This window comes from Capra hircus, chromosome 10 (assembly GCF_001704415.2).
Source record: "Capra hircus breed San Clemente chromosome 10, ASM170441v1, whole genome shotgun sequence".
Classification (NCBI taxonomy): domain Eukaryota; kingdom Metazoa; phylum Chordata; class Mammalia; order Artiodactyla; family Bovidae; genus Capra; species Capra hircus.
Window position 1 is genome coordinate 48,867,860 of NC_030817.1, and position 25,560 is coordinate 48,893,419.

Genomic DNA, 25,560 nt, shown 5'->3' on the forward strand with positions numbered 1-25,560 from the left:
CCATAAAATGAAATAATGCATTAATATATGCTACAACGTGGATGAACCTTTGAAAACATTATGCTAGGTGAGAGAAGTCAGATACAAAAAACCATTTATCAAATGCTTTCACTATTATGAAATATCCAGAACAGTCAAATCCATGGAGAGAGAAAGATTAGTGGCTGCCAGGAACTGGCAGGAGGGCACTAAGAGGACTGATTACTTAGTGGGTTTCCTTGGGGTGATGAAAATGCTTCAGAACTGGGTAGAGGTGATGTTTACATAACACTGTGAATATGCTAAATAGTACGAATGGGAAACTTTATGTTATGTATATTTAACAACAATAAACATTACAATTTTTAATAGAGCTTGATATATGTGGCAGACATATCTGAATATCTGACCTGAAACTTCAAATGACAATTATCAACATCCCTATTTATTAGGCTTAAAAGTCTTCCATTTTCTTGAGTCGAAGAAGTGAAGTTCTCAATAAAGAGAGAGGTTCTCAGAGCAAAGATATTAAAAGTGTCTTCAAGTTTAGGGGGAACCTCAGGTACTATCTAGTTTGTTTAATGAACTAAGGTGATAAGTTCCCATGACTGTAGTTGAAAATCTTGCCCAAAAGCTTATGAGGCTTCTCTCTTATAATTCAATCTTTGCAAGAAGCTATCCAAAAGTAATCTTGGAACTGAAGTTTGATTCAGATGTCAAAGACATTCTAGGAAACTACTCTGAAGAATTTTTGGCAAAAACCTCCTTGTTTATTCTCAAGTAGGTAAGCAGACCTTTTGTGTCAGTCATCCTATTTACATAAGCATATCTTTATACAGGTGTTTTTTCAGAAACTTTAAGTATGAAAACTTTGAAAAGCAATATTACAGACCTAATGTTGCAAATGGCCTAGATAATGCTTTGCCCTTTCACATCCTAGAAAGAAAAGCATAGAGCAAACAATCAGATTCCAATACTGAGGGCACCTGATGCGAAGAACTGACTCACTGGAACAAAGACCCTGATGCTGGGAAAAACTGAAGGTAAGAGAAGGGGACGACAGACGATGAGATGGTTGGATGGCATCACTGACAATATGGACATGAGTTTGAGTAAACTCCAGGAGTTGGTGATAGACAGGGAAGCCTGGCATGACGCAGTCCATGGGGTCACAGAGAGGCAGACACGACTGAGTGACTGAACTGATCTGAATATCCTTTAACCCCCTTTGCGGCACCTTGGGAGTCCTGTGTTTCAGTGGTGAGGCTACAACATGGCAATGTTTGCCAATGTGGGCTCCTGAGGGACTATGTGGAGCAGGGGACTCCAGTGATTTGCGCTATACATATAATGTGAATGAAAACAAGTTCTTCTGGTTAGGCCACTGATATTTCAGGCTTCCTTTGTTTTGGCAGCATCGCCTTGCCCCTCCTGATTAATATAGAAAGTTAGACCTTTTCCTCTATGTAAATAAAATGTTGAGAGAGGAAATGGGCACCTCTCTAATCACAAAAGCTTTCATTCATTCTTAGAATAGTATTTAACTTATTTTGAAATTTCAAATTATACTAGCCAAGCTATTTCAGCTCAGTTCAGTTGCTCAGTCGTGTCCAACTCTTTGGAACCCCATGAATCGCAGCACACCAGTTGTCCATCACCAACTCCCTGAGTTCACTCAGACTCACATCCATCAAGTCAGTGATGCCATCCAGCCATCTCATCCTCTGTAGTGCCCTTCTCCTCCTGCCCCCAATCCCTCCCAGCATCAGAGTCTTTTCCAAAGAGTCAACTCTTTGCATGAGGTGTCCAAAGTACTGGTGAGTGATCTCCTTCAGAATGGACTGGTTGGATCTCCTTGCAGTCCAAGGGACTCTCAAGAGTCTTCTCCAACACCACAGGTCAAAAGCATCAATTCTTTGGTGCTCAGCTTTCTTCACAGTCCAACTCTCACATCCATACATGACCACTGGAAAAACCATAGCCTTGACAAGACGGACCTTTGTTGGCAAAGTAATGTCTCTGCTTTTGAATATGCTCTCTAGGTTGGTCATAACTTTTCTTCCAAGGAGTAAGCATCTTTTAATTTCATGGCTGCAGTCACCATCTGCAGTGATTTTGGAGCCTAAAAAAAATAAGTCTGACACTGTTTCCACATCTATTTCCCATGAAGTGATGGGACCAGATGCCATGATCTTTGTTTTCTGAATGTTGAGCTTTAAGCCAACTTTTTCACTCTCCACTTTCACTTTCATCAAAAGGCTTTTCAGTTCCTCTTCACTTTCTGCCATAAGGGTGGTGTCATCTGCATATCTGAGGTTATTGATATTTCTCCTGGCAATCTTGATTCCAGCTTGTGCTTCTTCCAGCCCAGCATTTCTCATGATGTACTCTGCATAGAAGTTAAATAAGCAGGGTGACAATATACAGCCTTGACGTACTCCTTTTCCTATTTGGAACCAATCTGTTGTTCCATGTCCAGTTCTAACTGTTGCTTCCTGACCTACAGACAAGTTTCTCAAGAGGCAGGTCAGCTGGTCTGGTAGTCCCATCTCTTTCAGAATTTTCCACAGTTTACTGTGATCCACATAGTCAAAGGCTTTGGCATAGTCAATAAAGCAGAAAGAGATGTTTTCCTGGAACTCTCTTGCTTTTTCCATGATCCAGTGGATGTGGACAATTTGATCTCTGGTTCCTCTGCCTTTTCTAAAACCAGCTTGAACATCTGGAAGTTCACGGTTCATGTATTGCTGAAGCCTGGCTTGGAGAATTTTGAGCATTACTTTACTAGCATGTGAGATGAGTGCAATTGTGTGGTAGTCTGAGCATTCTTTTGCATTCCCTTTCCTTGGGACTGGAATGAAAACTGACCTTTTCCAGTCCTGTGGCTACTGCTGAGTTTTCCAAATTTGATGGCATATTGAGTGAAGCACTTTCACAGCATCATCTTTCAGGATTTGAAACAGCTCAACTAGAATTCCATCACCTCCACTAGCTTTGTTTGTAGTGATGCTTTCTAAGGTCCACTTGACTTCACATTCCAGGATGTCTGGCTCTAGGTGAGTGATCACACCATCGTGATTATCTTGGTCTTGAAATCTTTTTTGTACAGTTCTTCTGTGTATTCTTGCCACCTCTTCTTAATATCTTCTGCTTCTGTTAGGTCCATACCATTTCTGTCCTTTATTGAGCCCATCTTTGCATGAAATGTTCCCTTGGTATCTCTAATTTTCTTGAAGAGATCTCTAGTCTTTCCCATTCTGTTGTTTTCCTCTATTTCTTTGCATTGATCGCTGAGGAAGGCTTTCTTATCTCTTCTTGCTATCCTGTGGGACTCTGCATTCAGATGCTTATATCTTTCCTTTTCTCCTTTGCTTTTCGCTTCTCTTCTTTTCACAGCTATTTGTAAGGCCTCCCCAGACAGCCACTTTGCTTGTTTGCATTTCTTTTCCATGGGGATGGTCTTGATCCCTGTCTCCTGTACAACGTCACAAACCTCATTCCATAGTTCATCAGGCACTCTATCTATCAGATCTAGTCCCTTAAATCTATTTCTCACTTCCACTGTATAATCATAGGGGATTTGATTTAGGTCATACCTGAATGAATCGTAAATAGCCAAGCTGTTTACTTTTATCAAATTGAGACATGGGTAAAAAAATGTTAAGAACATACAGCTCAGATTATATACCCTTCATGCTTTCATCTACTTTACTTTAAAAAAAAAAAAGCTAAGCTAAGTCACTTCAGTCGTGTCTGACTCTGTGCGACCCCATAGACGGCAGCCCACCAGACTCCCCCGTCCCTGGGATTCTCCAGGCAAGAACACTGGAGTGGGTTACCATTTCAATTCTAATAAATTTTGCCTACATGATCATACATGATCCTATAAGAGCCTGTTTGTCTGTTTACTTTGGGCCATAGCAATTACTAAGGGTTTTAAACTCAATTAATTCACATTTATTGATTGTTCAAAGCAATTATTTTTGGTGTCTACTTACACATTCCTCCTCAACTAGATTGAAAATTCTAGTTTATCCACACCTTTTTGAGGCAAACACTGAAAATGTATGACACAGCCAGATGATAGTTCTTTCAATACCCCATTTAATTTTTAAATTTAAAACAATAAAGTATTTCAACCAAAGTACAGAAAGAACATATGTATCACCATCCATATTGAAAGATGTTAACTTTTTGCCATATTTGCCTCAGAATTCTCTAAGTTTTTAGAGTATACAGTAGTGTTTGTTATATGGACTAAAACCAGTTTATCCATTTCTTTATGATAGACAATTTCATTATTTCAAATAGTGCCGCAATAAAAATTCTTATTTGTGACTGCTGTGTCCTTGTGCAGGAGTTTCTGTTATAGTATGCAGCTACCTAAAAGTAGAAGTACTTGGTCATATAAGATGCACATCTTTAACTTTGCTGGTATTCCCAAACTGCTCCCCAAAACTATTAAGCCAATTTGTTTACCAAAAGCAAAGCTACAATTTCTCCACATCCTTATGAAAGCTTAAGATTTACATTTTAGCTAATCTTATAAGTATGAAAAAGTATCCCACCCACTGTTTTATTTTAAATTTTCTGATTGAGGATGAAGCTATCATATTATTCATCATTTGAGTTTATCCACTTTTACCATATGTCAGAGTCACTTGGAGAGATGGCAAGAGTTTCTGACTCAGCAGTCTGGAGCATGAACCTTGAAAATCAAAGGTTAAAAACAATGCCATATTTACTTTCAGTATTTAAAAGCAACTTCAACTGAGTTGGAATTTAATTTAGAAAAAAATCTGACAACTTATGTCTGAGAGGATCATATAGCATAATGTATGATTCACTGATCCCTCTGGAACCCGTGGAATAGACTTTTCATAAATCACCTGGTAACTGATTAGTATAGTAAGAAAGCAGCTTTGATGGAGCTTTTAGAAACTTGAGGTTAATAGGCAAGTCTCTTATTGATAAATTAGTAGCCAATAAGGAGAAACGACCTATAGTATATAATATGACGAATAAAGCAGCTGCTACTTGAGCATGAGTGCTGGGTCTTTCAAATCTGATGTATCTAAAACAGCAGGATATAGCGGTCAGGTACAGGATACAGAATTAGAAGGCCTGGATCTGAGTTCCAGATTTGCCCCTCATTAGCTTTGTGATATTAAGCAAGATGAGCATTAATTTTCAAGTCTGTGAAACACTGATAAAACACCCATGAATTTCCATGAGGATTAAAAGAAATTTATAAAATATTTCTATGTTAGGTTATTATTACCTGGGGGACTACAGTCCATAGGGTCTCAAAGAGTTGGACACAACTGAAGTGACCTAACACACATTACATAAATATTACTTTGAAATATATACTTGCTGAAAGTCACATTTTGGCAAGAGAGTTTATAATTCAAATTCAACCAACAAATATAGAATCTTTTATTTGAAAAAGCAAGGTATCTTAAGAAATTTAGGAAACATTTAGCCCGGTCACCTTCACCAACTTAAAAGAGTTATACCACAAGAGCAAGGTTCCTAGATTCTATGTGAGTGTCAGACTTGACCACAAGTTATTGAAGACAATGTCCCACCAGCACTGACTTTCCTCAGGTAAGTGCAGAAAAACACGGATACTATTCCCTCATAAGCCATCAGGATATTACTGCAATTAGAAGATACTTCTGACAACCGTGATATTAGAATAGGTCAGAAACAAAAGCTTTTACCAGGTTGGACTTGGAAAAGAAAAGGTGTAACTTTCCACTTGTCTTCTGTTATTTAAAAAACACCTGAAACAATATTCTTTATTTCAAACAACTGAGTTAATTTTTAGTGTTTCAGCTTGTCTGCTCAGGACATTTGCCTTTGAACTATGAAAACATACCAGATGAATTGAGGAATCAGGGAGTATTTTCAGTATTTTATTACTACAACTTTAAAACCTCCAAGCAGATGGTAAGGAAACACATTTCCACTATTTACTGGCACAGGTAGTCTGAGTGGAGAGATTTGCTCCTGCTTTCTTAGGGAACATAATGAATCAGGTTTATCCCACAATTTCTCAAACATTAGTAAAGAAGGATTTCTCCTGTTTGAAATAAATTTCTTTGCAGTAATGTGCTTCTTATTTTGAGACTTCCCCCTCAAGCATTAGTCAGGTTCTTTTTCTTTTTTTTTTTTAAACAAGGTCACAAAACTGGGTAACAGTTGGTATTTATAAAGATGGTAACCAGTGAAGACTTAAATGAGGATCTTTCATGCAAATCTTTAATGGATCATTATTCTTATTTCCAGAAGAAGCAGAAAGTCTCCTGTTGAGACATATAAATACCTTTCAAGGAACAAGTCAGGTTGACACTGACAGAGTCTTGATGGAAGAGGACCAACCCAAGGGTATCACATTCATAATTAGTTCTTCAAATTTTTCTTTTCAAACTAGTATCAAAGAAAGGCTTTAAAAGAAGTTCTGATTTAAATTTGTATTTAGAAGTGGTCGTTTAAAATTCAGAAACTTAAAATCCCCAATTCGTTTCTTCCATTAAATTATCACATGTGGAGGGAAAATATATAAAGATAGGATCTTCGTACTTGAATTGGTCTGTCTTTTATTTTGTAAACTACAGAAACAAAACAAAATCTGAAAAAAATTCTAATTTTTTTTTTTCCCCCTGAAAGGAGACATTGATTTAGGAGCACAGTTACTAAAAGGTCTCTTTCTTCACCAGCATTACTGACAGAAGGGCTGAATGGGGAAAGTGGAACCTTACTCTATAATTTTTTTTTTAAATTTATGGAAACAATCAACATACCTGATATTATATTCTCTCAGGCCCCAGCAGTTGTGAAAGCTGTTCTTCCACAGGATTGAATAAGGAAGATAGAGAAAAAGGTCAAGGTATAAGGATTCTATTTTTCAATGCGTTTTGCTTAGAATTTTTAATTTTCAGCAATTTTCAGTTTCCTAACTTGCCATGAGAACCATGTGGTCATTTTTTATAAATGTGCTCTAAAAATATACTCTGTGATATGTTTAGGGCTTAGTAAAAAAGGGAGGCTAAATCCCTGAAATTGAAATAATGAATAACATGGTAGGATGTATCATGGCTACATAAATGTCCAGGCAACTAAAAATCAACTGAAATGCTGAGAGAAGGGCATACTGCTAGGGTTCAAATAGACAGAAAATACAGAAACCTATAGATTTGAGTACCTCTGAAAAAGGATTCAAATAAGAACCATCTCTAGGGAGACTACTTCTGCCCATAGTTAAATTCTACAAAAAGTGAGCATCACAGAATGATCATGTAATATTTCTCTGGCTCATTTAGGTGAGGCAAAGGTTATTATCAATGTTCTGTACGATGCTGGAAAAGATCCTAGGGTTCTACTAGTGGTGGGGATTGGCTGTAGTAGGAAGGATAAGGTTTAGATCTTTTCAGTCACTGTGTTTTAAGTTTTTTGTTTGTTTTTGATTTTACAGCATGGAGATAAAGGATAGTCCCTGGGAACCCAGCAACAATGTTTCAAAAAAATTGGATTTGTTCTAATTGATTCTTCAAGGTTACAAAGGTGCAGGCCATGAAGAGGAAAACTCAGTCCTCTAATTCCTATTGCTGCTCCTAGTAACATTTCCTTCTTTTCCTCTTAGCTTGCTTTTCTAAGGGTTTGAAATAACTTAAGATGCAAAAATAGAGAGACTAGAAAACTATAAGAATTCATTTGTTTTATATCAAAACACATTTCTGTGTAATCATCTCATTCCTTAAATATAAAGATACTAATAAAAATTTGAATTCCTTTCAGGTAAATGGGTGAGAGATTGCCGTCTTATTCTTTCCTATTCCTTTTTGTGACAATAAAATGAATTTGAAAGCTAGCTGACAACGGTAAGGGCAATCTTAACAATTATGAAACAGAAAAGTAACCAGAACTCATGATTTGTGCCCTTAGTGGCAATTTAGTCCACCTGAATTCCTAACAGGAAGAACAAACAAAAAAATAATTGTAATTATATTGTCCTCCCATACTAAGGGATAAAATAACTCACTCACCTACTTGATGAAAATAAGAATAAACGGTTCAAATTTATCTGAATGGATGGCATGGCCTTATACAGATGATTTCTTTTTGTGATACTCAAAAAACAAAGCAAACCCAACTATTTAAATCCAGCCCCCTTGTCAACAAGCACCACACCCCAAACCTTCCCTAGACATGTAAAATCGACATAAAAATGCTCTCTTGAAAGTTATTCATTTCCTCTTCACCAAGTGACTGAAAGGAAAAAGTCAGATTAGTAACAGTAACCTCAGGGCCACATCATAAGATAAACTCTCTTCTAACAAGGAGCCTTTTCCAAGTCTGATTGATACATATACACACTCATCTCTGGCTGCGCTGGGTCTCTGTTGCTGTGTGGACTTTCCTCTAGTTGTGGCTAGTAGGGGCTACTCGAGCTGCGGTGAGAGGGCTTCTCACTGCAGCGGCTTCTCTTGTTGCCGAGCACAGACTCTAGGGCTCGAGGGTCAGTAATTGTGGCACACAGTGTCGGTAGTGGCCCCCGGGCTCTACAGCACAGGTTCAAGAGCTGTGGCCCCCAGACTTACTTGATCTGCGGCATGTGGGATCTTCCCAGATCAGGGATCGAACCTGTGTCATCTGCACTGGCAGGAGGATTCTTTACCACTGAACCACCAGGGAAGCCCAAGTCTGATAGATCTTAATTAGATACTCCAAACAAAATTTTTGCTGTCAATGAAGATTGGGTCAGGAAGTTGACCTTGGTCCTATCATTTAGTATTCATTATAGTAAGGATTTGAGGTAAAAAGGCATGCTTTCTTCTATAAAGGAGGAAAGGGAGAAAATAAGTCTTTTCAAACTATATACACCATATATTTGTAACATATATCAATGACATATATCTCTAGAGGGCAGAAGAGTTGAGCAAGTTATTAAAATTTATTTCTGGGAGTGTGTCATCTATCTTAGAAAGGCCCACCCTTAACATTATTATATTACGGCTTCCCTGGTGGCTCAGACGGTAAAGTGTCTGCCTACAAAGCTGGAGACCCGTGTTCAATCCCTGGGTTGGGAAGATCCCCTGGAGAAGGAAATGGCACCCCACTCCAGTACTCTTGCCTGGAAATCCCATGGATGGAGGAGCCTGGGAGGCTACAGTCCACGGGGTCACAAAGAAGTCAGACACGACTGAGCGACTTCACTTTCACTTTCACATTATTATTCTGGTTCTCAGGAAGCAGATATTCTACATGCTGCTTCACATATCTTTCAGTGCTCATCTAACCACTTCAGCAGTAGGCACATAAAAGAATTGACTTCTAACTTAAAACATTAACTATGGGAAAGATTTGAAAAGTTTAAAAAAGTTAAATGAGATTATTTTCATTCATGCATTGAGTACTGGGTTTTATGCCAACTATGCTTTAGGCATGCATGACATTACATTTCAGGACAATAAAATTTAGAAGTAAAACATCTGCTGCATGATAATGATAAATACTATAAGGAAAAAGGATTGGTGAAGGTACAACTTCACCCAGAGTGGTCAAGGAAGGTTTCATTGTAAAGTATGAACATAAACTGTTTCACAAAGTGGCTAACCAATAAGAAAAACTCTTAAAAGAGTTACCAATTTTCTTTGTTCTAGCCTACTTTTGTTTTCCATTGATTGACTGTTTTAATGGCCAGGCAGGGCAAGAACTGACAGTAAAAACTCCACATTATTAACAGACAAAAACGGACTCTGGCTTCTCACTATTTGTCCCAATACATCCTGTTATGGCTCCCATAACACTGTAAAGAATGGCTCTTGGAAAAATCTTGCTCTCAAAGAATCTAACACAGAGGTGACAGTCTCAAATGCCAGCTGGGGAATGGAAATGATTAGACTACAGGTAAGAAAAATATCTATGATTAGGAGTTAAATGCATGGCATGTAAAAACGAGGATTCAGTGTCCTAAGTTTATAACAGACAACTCATGTGTGCTCAGAAAGCTGGTTTTTAGGATTTATCTAATAGTAAACTTTGGTGTCCATTACAGAAGGAAAGTTTCTTAATAGAACACAGCTTAGACGGTTAATTTTTGTTCATTTCTCCAGGGAAGACAAACAGCAGTCCAGCAAGGGTTGGAGGCAGAGAGTAGAATCCTGAAGCAGCATTCAGAACCTAAGACACATTGACTACTGATTCAACACAATCTGACCCTTTCAAGTTTTCTTCTGTACTCCCTTGCAAAAGGACCCTTCTGAGAGTGCTCCCTTGCACGGAACTTGCCTCACTACTGAATAATCTGAACGATGGCATCTGTCACCAAATTTCAAGCTTCCCTGGCTCTCCAGAAGAAACAGGCATTCCATTCAACTGCTCTCTCCTAACGGTAAACCAAAAAGTCCTCCTTGGTTTAACTCTCATAAGTAAGCCTTCCCCCAGCAGAATGGACTTAGGTCAGGAAGCCTTTAGACTCATCTGTGAGAGGAACTCATTCAGTTCAGTTCAGTTCAGTTGCTCAGTCGTGTCTGACTCTTTGCGACCCCATGAATTGCAGGACGCCAGGCCTCCCTGTCCATCACCAACTCCAGGAGTACACTCAGACTCGCGTCCATCGAGTCCGTGATGCCATCCAGCCATCTCATCCTTGGTCATCCCCTTCTCCTCCTGCCCCCAATCCCTCCCAGCATCAAAGTCTTTTCCAATGGGTCAACTCTTTGCATGAGGTGGCCAAAGTACTGGAGCTTCAGCTTTGGCATCATTCCTTCCAAAGAAATCCCAGAGTTGATCTCCTTCGGAATGGACTGGTTGGATCTCCTTGCAGGAACTCATTAGACATGTTCAATTTCTGCCCAGGGGAGTTTACTTGGCCTTCCTGGTGCAGAGCACAGAAAGCTCTGAAAGCAGATGCTTTATTAGGCTATGTTAACTCTCCAATACTGCATTTTTTAAACCTAAAAGTAAATGGCAATACATAATTCCTCTCTTCGAATACTGGTCAGTAGAGAGCCCTAGAAGTAAGTCTGAACACTCTACCTGACAGATTTAAAATATGGACTTAAATGGATTTAAAATACAGTTGACCCTTGAGCAATATGGGGCTCAGGGGTGCCTACCCTTCTTGTGGGCTTTCCAGGTGGCGCTAGCGGTAAAGAATCAGCCTGTCAGTGCAGGCTTTTGTTCCATCAAACATTCAGGATTATTTCTCTCAAATATTGGTCTTGATATAGCTTTCAAGTAGTCCAATTTAAATTAACTAAAATAAGGGGATTAGGTAATATGGAATGAGCAGCTTTCAACTCTGCTAATCCTATGGGATTGGATGTATCAATGCAAGGTTTTGCCTTGACTATTAAACTGGTTATGAAAAATATAACTGGATAGGCTTTACAAATGTACAATGGCATTATAGATCTAAAGTTGTTACAACTGATGAAAAATTTAGTTTAAGACGCTAATTACTATTAAAATTAAGTAAAAATCAATTTTTATTACAAAAGCATTAAAATATTAATAAAAATTTTATTCATATGCTTCTAAAATATTTTCATGTCTTTATTGATAAGCAGGCAAATATTAGGCTTTAAAAATAGTATAGATACAATTTTCTATTATTTACTTTTAGTATATTTCATAGAGCCATAGTCTTTACAATTGTAATCAATTTAAACAGTTAAAATCATTTTAGCTATTTTGTTTTAGTGAGCATATTATGTTTTTTAAATGGCATTCAAGCAACCTGCTTGCAAAAAAGAGACTAAATTTAGAATTACTGATTACTAAAATTCAGTAAGATGATGAGGCTAGCTTTTTATTTTTTTTCCTCTTCAGATTTATTTTCAAAGTGGATAATTACTTTCAGAAACAGTTCTTAATTACAGGAAGAAGAAGTAGAATTTTTAAAAATTCATATAAATAACCTCATATTTTAGACACTTTAAAAAATGTTATGTTTATCACTGTTTTTAAAAGTCTTGGCTCTGGAGTCAGACTACCTGGATTAAAAGCCTAATTCTACCAATTAGCAAGTTTTATGACCCTGAGTAAGTTACTTAACCTGTCTGAACCTGTTTCTTCATTTGTAAAATGAGGATGATAACAAATTAATCTCATAGGCAAATTATGAGGACTGAATAATAAAATATGTAAAGTACTTGTCTGTCACATGATAATAAATACTCAATAAATGTTAATAATAATAATCTGTAGAGAGAAACTCTGTTTAGGTGATATTATGTGCATATTACACATAGTTTTTGATAATTATTATTTGCAGATAATCACTTAGCAAATGTTAACTGTCTTCCATGTACTAGACAAGATACTAAACACTGGGGATACCAAGACCATGAGACACAGTTCTTACTACCAAAACCTTATTTTTGTTGAAGGAAACAATTTAACCTGGGGATCAGCATACTATATAGTAAGAGCTGTAACAGGGGTAGAAAGCTCTTTATAAGGCGCATGAAAGCAAGAGCCTTACTCCCTTCTTCTTTGTCTTCTGGTCTAGTGGCTAGAAAACAAAATACTCTGTATCCTGGTTTCCTTTGTAGCTAGGTGAACCCAAGTGACATCACCCTGGAGGTGGAAGTTCCTGAAGTGGGAACAGAAGTAGGTGCCCTGAAAATAAACACAGTTTTCCTAGAAGAAAGCCCTTTTGCCCTTTCTCCCTTCTTCCTGCCTTGGCATTTGGATGGAAGGTATGGACGTGCAGCAGCCATCAATGCTGTGATGGGACGAAAGGTGACTCAGTAAAACACAAAAGGCCTAAGACTCTGGTGAGCTATTGTACCGCTATTATAGCGGTACAATAGTAAGCTCTGGACTTACTAGATGACACAAACTTATTTCTTTAAGCCACCAACAGTTGGGGTTTTCTGTTATCTGCAGCTGAATGCATTCCTAGTAGATAAAAAGCATTCTGAAAAGGTATTTGAGCCAAGTCCGAATGGAGCAGGAGTCATCCAAGAGAAGAAAATTGAGAAGAGCACAGCTGGCAGAGGAAACAGCATTTATTAAGTCCTGGAGGTGGCGGGAGCATGGACGGCTGATACCGGCAGCTGTTCTACGATGTGCATCTTCTGGCTTCTTGGACAGCTGTAGCTAGGTGACTCCCAACTTCTCTATCTTCCTCTCTCTGTATTTGAGGGATTCAATGTTGTCCCCTCAGAGGTTCCATACGGTAAGCAATCATTCTTAAATGGTAAGTTCCATGATGATGAACATAAAATGTGATCCCTGACTAATGTTTAGCCTTCTAGAAACACATATTTGTGCTTAACAAGTCAGTTAGATTTCACATTAACAATTTACATGTATAGCACCTTCGACTGAAGCTGCCATGAGTGCCTGTATTTACACTACAGGCATATCTCCTTTTGTTGAGTTTCCTTTTATCGTGCTTCACAGATACTACATTTTTTTTTTTAACAAACTGAAGGTTTGTGCATCCCTACACTGAGCAAATCTACTGGCACTGTTTTTTCCAGTATTATTTGCTCACTTTGTGTCTCTGTGTCACATTTTGGTAATTCTCACAGTATTTCAAACTTCTCCGTCATCATTGTATCTCTTATGGTGATCTGTTATCAATGATCTTTGATGTCACTACTAAGACTTGCTAGAGGCTCAGATGATGGTTAGTGTTGTTTAGCAATAAAGTCTCTTAATTAAGGTATGTACAATATTTTTTAGACCTAATGCTACTGCACACTTAATAGATTAAAGTATACTGTAAACATAGCTTTTGTATGCACTGCAAATCCAAATAATCTGTGTGACTCATTTTGTTGCAATATTTACTTTACTGTAGTGGTCTGGAACTGAACCCTCAGTATCTCTGAGGCATGCCAGTAACAAGTGCAGTTGTTATCTCCTTTAATACTCCCAGCAACTCAGTCGATTAGAAACTATTATTACCACCTTTTAAAGTACAACTAAAATAAGTTAAAATTTTCCAAAATCAGATAATAATGGCAATAAAGGCAGGGGTAACGATACAAATTCAGGACTGTGTCATTCTAGAGTCTCAGCTCTGAGCCATTCTATTATATTGCCAGTTACTCTTAGTTTCTGATCTATTTATTCCACTTTACTTGTTTAAATCTTTCCTGAATCTATGCAATAAAGTTTCAGTTCCCCATCTGTACTCTGGGGATGAGTAGGGGTGGTTACCTCTTAGCAGGTTAGTATGTGAGGAAGGGAAATACCTAAGCTGAGGAGAACAGGGGGAAAGAGAAGAATGCCAGGAAAAAAAAAAAATTGGTCTTTCTCTAAAGGAATGAGAAAAGTTTCTGTTCTTATGGGCAAACTGTGAAGTATTCAGTAATTCCAACAAAAATTAAAATATTTTAACAAGTTTATGGTCTCTGAAAGGTCTCCACTGAAGGTGGTAATACTTCTTGATATTTTAAATCACAATATGTTTAATAATTGAGTCATTAGGTTATACTCATTCATAACTTTAACAAATATTTATTGATCATCCTCATGTGCCTGTGGGCTTATTCCAATGATTATGTTCCTACACTCAAGAAGCCAAGAACAAATAAAAATACTAAATTATGACTATCATAGAGGTGACTACATAAAACAAATGAAGGTAAGCACAGGATATTAGGGGAAAGAAGATATATCAGACTCAGACCTGAGAAATCACAGATGGCTTTCCGAGGGGGTAGTATCTAAGATGAATCTCAAAATACAGCTACATACAGTTTAAAAAAAAAAAAAGAGAGAGAGAGTGGATAGTCTAGACCAGAGTTTTTCATCATCTAACACTACTGACAATTTTAGGCTGAGAAGTCTATTATAAAGTAGTGCCCTGTGCCTTCCCTGGTGGCTCAGACAGTAAAGCGTCTGCCTGCAATGCAGCAGACCTGGGTTTGATCCCTGGGTTGGGAAGATCCTCTGGAGAAGGAAATGGCAACCCACTCCAGTACTCTCGCCTAGAAAATCCCATGGACAGAGGAGCCTAGCAGGCTACAGTCCATGGGGTAGCAAAGAGTCGGACACGACTGAGCGACTTCACTTTTACTTTTGCAGGATGTTTAAATAGCATACTTGTCCTCTACTCACTCAACTGGTCGCACACTCTTAGTGTAAAAAACAAAATGTCTCCAGATGTGGTCAAATGTTTCCTGGGGGCAAAACTGCCTCCAGTTGAGAACCACTGTTCTAGAACTGCACTATCCAAAAAGGCTGCCACTAGCACCTTCTGGCTATTTAACTTAAAATCAAATTAATAAAATTAAAAGTTCAGTTACTCGGTCACACTAGCCACATTTCAAGAGCTCAACAAATAGTCACGTCTGTAGTGGCTACCAAACTGAATAGCACATATACCAGACATTTCTACCAATGCAGAATGTTCTAATGGCCATTGTTGTTCTAGACTAAGAGGGTATATATTCTCTTCTCTAACTTCACAAGCGTTCATTACAGCTTGCTGACAAGCCTGCAGAGGGAGTAGAGAAAGATGAGACTGAATAAGAGAAGTAAAGCCAAGTATGAAGGATCTTCAATGCCTTAAGATAAAACAATGGAGAACCAGTAAAAGGTCTTAACCAAGGGTATAAAATACAAAGATTCACATTTCATAAAGATGGTGTAATGATGTTTTGAAGAATGGAATAAAAGAGGAGGGATGAGAAGCAGAAAAATAGCTGCCATTATTTCCAACAAACACAATAGTATGCATTAATGTAGAAGCAGTCAGGATATACAAAAATGGAGCAATTTTGAAGGCAGAAGTGATGGGAGGTGGTGACTGACTAGATGTGAGGTAGGTGAGAAAGAGGATGAAAACAAGAAAGACTAACAGGTTTTTAGGTTGGCTGAGTGAGTATATTCACTAAGATAATATGATAGAAAGAATAATGGCCCTCCAATATGTTCATGTCCTAATCCTCAAATCCCTAGAACTGTGAATCTGTTACATCACGGTAAAAGGGCCTTTCCAGATGTGATCACATTAAGGACCTTGAAATGGGGAGAGCATCCTGTATTATCTAGCAGGCCTAATGAAATCACAAAAGTCCTAATAAGAGGGAAATTGAAGGAGATTTGACTACAAAAAAAGAGATGTGTCAGAGGGACACAGTGTAAGACGTGAGGAGTCATTGCTGGCTTTGAAGATGGAGCCATTAAAAGCTAAAAAACAAGAAAGTCCCCTACAGCCTCCAACAGGAATACAGTCCTCCTGACACCTTCATTTTATCTAAGTAAGCCCTGTCAGACTTCTGATGTGTAGAATGACAAGATAATAAACTTGTGTTAAGCCACTAAATTTATGATAATTTGTTACAGTTGCAATAGGAAACAAAACAAATAGGTTCAGAATTTGGAGTGTGATACAGTGAAACTAGTTCTGGAAAAGTTGAGTTTGAAGTGCCTATGTGACATCTTAGTAAAACTGATCAGTAGACAGTAGCTGGCCATGTGGGTCTGGAGCATAAACTGGGGATGTATAATTAAGAGTCATTAGCATACTGAGATTAGTTGACACCATCAAAGTAGATGAGGTCACCATGGGCAAATACAGACGGAATGCAGAGAAATTCCAAGAAATTGCAACTGACTGTGGCATGTTCAAATTCCAATCAGATAGCATTGAGAGATCTCAGTCAACACCCCAAAAATTCAGTATAGACACTACAGCAGTAACACCTTAGTATAAAAGCTGCTGCTGCTAAGTTGCTTCAGTCATGGCCAACTCTGTGTGACCCCATAGATGGCAGCTCACCAGGCTTCCCTGTCCCTGGGATTCTCCAGGCAAGAATACTGGAGGGGGTTACCATTTCCTTCTCCAATGCATGAAAGTGAAGTCGCTCAGTCCTGTCCTACTCTTAGCGATCCCATGGACTGCAGCCTACCAGGCTCCTCTGTCCATAGGATTTTCCAGGCAAGAGTACTAGAGTGGGGTGCCATTGCCTTCTCCGGTATAAAAGCTGAACTAACTCTAAAGTCTAGCTATTCTAGACTTGCCCCAACAAAGCTTAAACACTACGTCAAAAGGACAATCTGCAAATAGCTGCAGCCAAAGAAAACTGTAATACATTTTAAAGAAAGAGAACAAAATCTAGACATTCTAAATGATTACTAAACTAAAAATTACTAGACATGTAAAGAAGCAGGAAAATATGATCTCATAATTGCAACAAAAACTCAGTAAAGAGACTTAAGAGATAATTAGAAAACAAAGACCTTAAAAGAGTTCTTATGAACATGCTCAAAGATTTAACAAAAGAAATGGAGGATATAAAAGAAAATAACCAAGTGAAATTTCTAGAACTCAAAAAATACAAGGTCTAAAATGGGCAATTCATTGAATAGAATTAGAGATCACATATGTCAAGAAGATTAAGGAATGTGATAATAATATTAAATGAAATATAAACTATCCAAAATGAAGCAAAAAGAAAAAAAAATGACTAAATATAACCTTAGTGACCTGTGAGAATTACTGAGGAACGTAACATAAATAAACTTTGAGACCCATGATGGAAGGGGGCAAAGAAGAGTATTTGAATGGCTGGAAATTTTTGAAAGCTGATGTAAAATTGTAAACCCACAGGATTGTGGAAGCTCAGTTAATCACAAACAGGTCAAAAACAAAGAAAAACAAGGCCATAAGGCTATAAAATTGCTGAAAAATCACTAATAAATAATCTGGAAAGAAGCCAGAGGAGAAAAGTAGAACAGATTACACACAGGGAAACAAGAAAGAAAACAAACTTCCCAATGGAGTCTATGCAAACCAAAAAGAAAACAGATCTACACTGCAAAAAAGGCTGAAAGAAAAAATATCTAGAACTCTATACCCAGTGAAAATACCTTTCGTAAATGAAAGACTTTTTTCAAATAAACTAAATCTGGGCAAATTAATCAACAGTAGACCTACAATGTAAGAATATAATTAGCAAAATGGTATACATACACTCAACCTTACAGGCAGTTCCATGACAAAGCTTGTCAGATTGCTTAAGCATATGATGTCATCAACAACAGAACACTTTAACTATAAAGTGTTTATATAACTTTGCTTAGAAGTAAAAGGATGAAAAAAGATATGCCACACAAACAAGCACTAATTATAAGAAAGATGGAGGGGCTATGGTGATATCAGACAAAGCAGACTTGAAAGTAACAAATGTTACTAGAGATTAAAAACAAAAACATAATAATAAAAGAATTAATTCATGAAGAATACATAAAAATCTTAAATGCTTATGCTCCTATTAATAGCTTCAATACATGAGGTTAACGCTGACAGGATCAGAGATTTAAAAATTCACCATCACAAATACAAGATTTTAGCATCCCTCTCAGTAACTGAAAAAGTGAAATATCAGTAAGGATAAATTTGTCTTGAAAAACCATAACCAACTGGACCTAACTGATAATAGTTGACATACAGAGACAGAAGAGCAGTCTATCCAATAACAGTAGAATATATGCTATTTTCAAGTACATATGAAACATTCACTAAGCTATACCAAAAACAAGATTCAATACATACTCATCTACTTGGAAACTGATCATCCTATATTATGGGTAATAAGAATAAATTATAATTTTAAAAAGTTTCATTTAACTGAATGACAATGAAAACACACAAAAAATTATGGAATGCAGCTAAACCAGTGCTTAGAGGATTATTTGTAGCATTAAATGTTTACAATGAAAAGACAAAAAAAGTTTAAAATTTCTTTACTGAGGGGCTAGAAAAATAAGTGTCAATTAAAGCCAAGTTAAGCATAAGAAAAAAAAAATACATTAAAGGAGAAAGAAAATGGAAAACTGACAAGAAAGAAAGTAAATGAAACCAAAAGTTTAGTTTCATTTATAAAATTATTAAACCTCTAGCTAAGCTGATTAAGATAAAAGAAGATACAACTGCTAATTTTCAGTAATGAGAGGGAACTGCTAAAAATCCTATAGATAGTAAAGGATGATAAGGGAATATTATTAAACAATATTATACTAACAAACTCACTGCTATAGGAAACATGAACAAATTCCTTGAAAGACACAAATATCAAAACTGCATCAGGAAAAAATTTACTAGCCTTATATAATTAAAGAAACTGATTTCATAACAAAAACCTTTTCCACAGATGGTTTCACTAGTGAACTCTACCATATTTTAAATATTTAAAAATAAGAGAGAATTCCCTGGCAGTCAGTGGTTAAGACCCCATGAGAGCACTGCTAAGGGCCTAGGTGAGGATCCAGGTTCAATTTTTGGTCAGGGAGCTAAGATCTTATAAGCTGTGCAGGGTGGCCAGAAAATTAAATAAAACAAAAAAGAAATAATACTAATTTTAATTTAAATTCCTTCAAGAAATAAAAGAAAAACACCTCCAAACTCACTTCATGAAGTCAACGTTACCCAGATATCAAAAACAAAGATATTATAAGAAACCATCAGATCAAAAGCCCTAATTAACACAAATAGTCCTTAAAAATAGCTAATCCAATGTAGCAGTATATAAAAGTATAACACAACATATGGAAGTATATGCACCATATGGAGCTTACCAGGGGAATGCAAAGATGCATTCAATGCATTCAAGGGAAAATCAATCAGTATAATTTATCAGGTTAACAGAACCACAGAGAAGTACCATGTGATTATTTCCATAAGTACAAAAAAATCACTTGATAAAATCAAGTGTGTATTTGTGATTAAAAAAAAAAGTCTCTTAACAAAAAAGGAACAGAAGGGAATAACTTTAAAAAAGCTTTTATAAAAAAGTTAATGCTAATATCACATTATAAGGTGAATGAATAAATGGTTTTCCCCTAAGACTGCGAACAAGGGAAAGGAAATCCAATTCTCACCGTTTCTATTCAGAATTGAGCTGGAGGTTGTAGCTGCGAAAGGTGAGAAAAATGAACAGACATTTGGACTGAAGTGGGGTTAAACTTTTCTTTATTCATGGATAATATGATTGATTTGGTAGAGAATTCAAAAACTTGACATAACATATGTGAACTTAAAGTCTGCATACTTACAAGGTCAATATACAAATCAGCAATAAAACATAATACACACTTTTTAATGCCATTTGTGATAAAATCCCAAATCTTATTTAGGAATAATTTAAGCAAAATATATAGAAAACGTATACACAGAAAACCAGAGAACACTGCTGAGAGAAATTATAGAGAAATCAAGTAATATGGAGATACACCATGCTTATAGATTAAGAAAATGTGTCATTAGGATGGCCACTGGCCCCAAATCTATCGATAAACTCACTGAAACACAAACAAATTCCAGTAGACTTTTTTTTTTTTGACAGAAATTGACAAAGGTTATTCTGAAATTTGTACGGAGAAGCCAAAACCAATTCAAATCATGATGGCAAGACTTTTGACAAAGCTACCACAGACAAGACTGTGGTGATGCCATAAAGACAGATAGCAACTGATGAGAAAAGAGAGACTAGACAAAGACCCAAGGCAGACTTCCTAATAAGCAGTGCTGAAACAACTGGATATCTCTCCATTTGGTTAAAAAAATAAACACTGAAGTTCATCTTGTACCAAACATAAATTTAAATGAAATCGGCTCACAGACCTAATACAAAAAGCTAAAACCATAAGAAGATAAAACCATAGAAGAAAACGTGACAAAAACAATGTGAGAAAGCTGAGAAACCTAGAACAAATGGAATGAATAGGCCAGGACCCCCACCCCCACCCCAATAACTCTAAAATGATGGAAAAATGATTTTAGGGCTTTGGAAACTGACTAACAGCAACATACTGAGAAGCGTTTGATCGTTAAAAACTGCTGAACTTCCCGTATCAACTGCGAGAGTCAGCTGTACTCCTGTCTGGTGCTTCTCCCGTGACCTATTCCACACGGATGAGGTTGACTGTGTTTAAACATGAAAAGGAAAACTTGATGACAATGAAAAAAATAACAAGGAATCTCAACAAAAATTGAGAAAATAGAACATAAAGAAAGATAATCAGACAGAAAAGGAACAAAATCCGAGACTAGAGGGATAAAACCAATCATTTAGACTTATGTGTAATGGCAGCTTCCTATGAAGAGGGGAATTCAAGGGATAAATATATAAATATAAATATATATATATATATATATATATGAAGAAATAACGGCTGAGAACTTCTCAAATCAGATTAATCTATAGATGCAAACTCAGAAATCCCAAAGTAGGATAAACACAAATTGATCCATACCTACCTGTAAGATAGTCTCACTGTTGAAAGCAAGAGTAGGTGGGTGAGTGAATGAATATATGAATGAATCTTGATGGCAAGAAGAGAAAAACAACTCATCATGTACCAGATAACAACATGATTAACGACTGACTTTTCATCAGAAACAATGAAGGCCAAAGGTAGAGAAATGATATATTCAAAGAGATGGAATGTTTTAAAGAGAAACCTATGAATCAAGAATTCTATATCCAGTAAAATTATTCTTCAAAACTGAAAGTAAAATAGCCACTCACAGACAAATACAGATCAAGAGAATTCATCGTGAGCAAATCTGACTTATAAGAAATACTAAAGGAAATTTTTTAGACCAAAAGGAATTATCCTTAATTCCTTTGTTTCTCCCTTTACAATCAATACATCAGCAAGCAAGGTTTACTGGCTTTATATCCAAAATATGCCTTGAACCCATTACTGTATTTTTTCCCCATCTTCCCCTTCCAAGCGAGCAACCGCCTTGCATTCTTATTTCGACTTTTCCAATAGCCTAACTGATTTTCCTGCTTCTACTCTTATCCCCCTAAAAGCCTATTTCCCAACAACTGCTAGGGTATTAAAAAAAAAAAAAAAAACTAGATCATACTATTCTCGTACTTGAAATCTTTTAATTGGCTTCCATGCACTTAGAATAAAACACATACTATTTGCCATAGCTATTCTTTTCTCCTATCATCCTCTCCTCCCTTTGTTAAGTTCCATTGCACGGGGTTCTTCATATTCTCCAGACATTCCAGGTTCATTTCTGTTTCAGAATTTTTGTACTTTCTGTTCCCTCTGCCTAGTATTTGTCACAGGCAGATCTTTACACAAGACTGGCTTCTTCTTATTCAGGTCTCTTTCCAAATGTCATTTCCTCAGATACTTTTCCTAAATCACTCAATCTAAAGATTCCCTGTACACCATCAGCTGTCTCCTTTTGCCTTGTAAAATTTTTGTAATAGCATTTATTATTATCTGAAGTTGTAAAGCTTACTTATTTGACCATTCATTTAATGTCTACTTCACTCAATAAAACGGAAGCTTTATGAAGCTACAGATCTTACTATCTTGTTCATCAAATATATATGTAACTTTAATATTTATGCTAAAATATAAACACTTCTGAATTCTTAAAAGATTAAAAATCCTTTTTGTTCTTATTTAGTATTTTATAAATGCCACATTTAATAAATTATACCTTGTCTCAACTTTCTCAATGAAAAGAAAAATTGAATATTCCTCCAATATTATCTCAGATTCTAAAAGAAAAAAAAGGTGAGAGTCTTAGATAGCAACTGTACTTGTCTTGTTTACCATTGTATTTTGACACCCAGACAGGGTCTAGCAAAGAGTAATTATGCAGTAGTTACTGAGTGATAGATATAAACAACTGAGAGTAGATATGAACTCTTGAGAGCAGAGAGAAACAGAAAATGCTCTCAGCGGTGGGGGTAAGGCTACCCCTCCATCCCCAGTCACTACCTTCCTAGGTCTTAAGAGAATTATTAAATCTATTTTAACAGACTGGATTTCTTGAGGGCAAGGGAACATGTCCTTTTGTTTCCCAAATATTTGGCATTGGCCCAATAATATTTTTTTTTTAGTAAATGCAAGAGCATTAGTCTCTTCATTTGTAAAAGGGAAGTAACAAGATCATCTACTTTAGAGTATTGAAAAAAAGGAAAAAAGGGGGAAAACATCCCCACAAAGTACTCTTTCTCAAACATTAGGTTAGAAAAGCATAGGAGAACCTTTCATACCTCTTCTCCTATGAAGTAATGTTATTTACTCACCTACCTAGAAACTAGTATCATAAGCTAATAAGATCATATACTATTTCAGCACCAGACACTGCAGACCCCTGCTCCCTAACAAAAAAAAAGGTAGCTTATAATGAAGACACAAACCTGTGTAAGAAAGTCCTAATGTCACAAGAGAGAAAGACTAACAACAGTGACATTTTGGGGAATCTAACAGTGCAGTCACTGAATATTCTAGAGCTCAGGGAACATTCCATTAATAAACTTTACATGAAAGAAGTCAGTACTATTCCAGTACTCTCAGTAGCTGCATACTTCTTCCCTTATATGTTTAAGAGAAGATCAATGGAACTGAAAATACAATCTAAATTTAAACTGTTTTGTGGCTTTAACTCCCAAAGGCCACCAGTCCAAACACGAAAAGTATATTATAGCAACAAAACCTAATACATTAAATATTTTAAAAAGCTTTTATTTAAACAAATTCTTATAGTCTACAAGTCCAATCTAAATGTAAACGATTATTGTGGCTTTAATTCTTGAAGTCTAGCAACCCAAATATAAAAAACACACTACCACAACAAAAGGGCTTCCCTGGTAGCTCAGATGGTAAAGAATCCGCCTGCAACGCAAGAGACCTCAGTTCGATTCTTAGGTTGGGAAGATTCCCCTGAAGAAGGGATAGGCTACCCACTCCAGTATTCTTGGGCTTCCCTAGTGACTGAGCTGGTAAAGAACCCACCTGCAATGTGGGAGACCTGGGTTCGATCCTTGGGTTGGGAAGATCCCCTGGAGAAGGGAAAGTCTACTCACTCCAGTATTCTGGCCCAGAGAATTTCATGGACTGTATAGTCCATGGGGTTGCAAAGAGACACAACTGAGCGACTTTCACATCACTCACCACAAGAAAACTAACTTATCAAACACCTTAAACTTTTTCTTTAACAAATCCTTTAAGAATTACTAGAATAGAAAGCTAAACATTCACTTTATTAAATGCTGAAGCGATCTTTAGTAAAAGCCAGTAAGTTTCAAAAACATGCAATTACCTCAGATTATGATTTCATTATTGATGACATATAGGAAAGTAGACAGCATATAGCCAGTTCACCCCTATGGTTGCAATTAAACGTCAAATTTTACTCACTAAAACTCAGTTATATTTAAAATAAGTATTTACTGAAAAATAATATATTTTATATAGTAGGAAAAGCCTTATCACAAAAAAACTTTAAGATTAGTTATTTTACTTACCAAAATGCAGTCCACCTTAGATTGTATAGTTTTGCTAAAAGAAAAAGAAAGTTAAATTAGTAAGACTAATAAATTTATTAAATATTCAAAGTATTTTCAAACATGTGGTAATTTACTATCCATATCCATTTTTTCATATCCATGAAAAAAATAAGTTAAATTTCTTATTAAGATTAGGCATTGGAGCCTAAAACTGCATTTTTCACAAAGCAAAACAAAAACCTATCTCCTACTCATTGTACTAAATTCAATCCTAAAACACGATCAGAATATTTACTGAGTTCATTGCTATAGTAATCTTATTGTTGTTATGCTCTATCATTATAACTGACATTTTAAACAAACGATTAAATTTCTAGTCATACATAAAACTGAAGATGTATTAGTACATATGGTACATATAGAAATAGAACAGAGAGTTTACAATGAATTACGATTTTTACTGTATGCTTGCCACTTTGGACAATGATTTGTTTGGCATTTAAAAGCCATAATGGTGTAATATTATCTGTATATCTAAAGACTTGTTACAAAGTAGATTCTCTTAGGGACTTTCCTGGCAGTACAGTGGTTAAGACTCCTTGCTTCCACTGTAGGGGAGTGTGGGTTCGATTCCTGGTTGGGAACTAAAATCCCACATACAGCTTGTTGAGCTGTAAAAATTAAAAAAATTTTTTTTAATTAAAAAAATAAAAAGTAGATTCTCTTCCCCTCCCCTCTTTCTCCCTCCTCCCTCATATACACACAGACACACACACACATGGACTTCCTAGACATAAAAGTAAAAAAGATTAGCTAAAATGACAATAAGTTGGAGAAAACGACTATACTTAGAAATAACACAAAAGCCACTATATATAAATTTAACTGAATTACTGAAAAAAGTGAACAATATATAAAACAAATGAAGCCAGTATAAAATAATTTAATAATTGAATCTTAACACATCAAAGGGCAAATGCAATGAAATCATACAAAAGTTCAAAGATAGTTTATATACAATCATAAAAGATGTTACAAACCATATTATCTTCAACAAAAGGTTCTAGAGCCATATAAATGCAAAAAATGGTTATTTGCCTTTATATATAGCTATACATTTAATCTGTGGAGTAAGCAAAATTAAGTATTTAAATCACAATTCAGTTAATGCAATCAGTAACCTCAAAACTTTACCCTTGTACTTGAATTTCAAATTTGATTATTTAAAGACCAAAGTGTGACTGTATTAAACTCAACTGCAAAATTCAGAATCATTAACAGAAAAAGAAAAGTAAATGATACCTTTTGGTAAGAGGAACTGAAATTCCCTCCTCCA

At 36.3% G+C, this 25,560-nt stretch overlaps 1 protein-coding gene across 1 annotated transcript in view; it reads right to left on the reverse strand.

Moving 5' to 3' along the window:
• Window positions 1-25,560, reverse strand: part of RFX7 (regulatory factor X7) — a 142,141-nt gene that overhangs the window by 49,820 nt on the left and 66,761 nt on the right. The window contains exon 3 of the mRNA XM_018054246.1: window positions 24,243-24,276. Coding sequence (XP_017909735.1) covers window positions 24,243-24,276 — 34 coding nt within the window. The remainder of the gene's footprint in view (window positions 1-24,242; window positions 24,277-25,560) is intronic.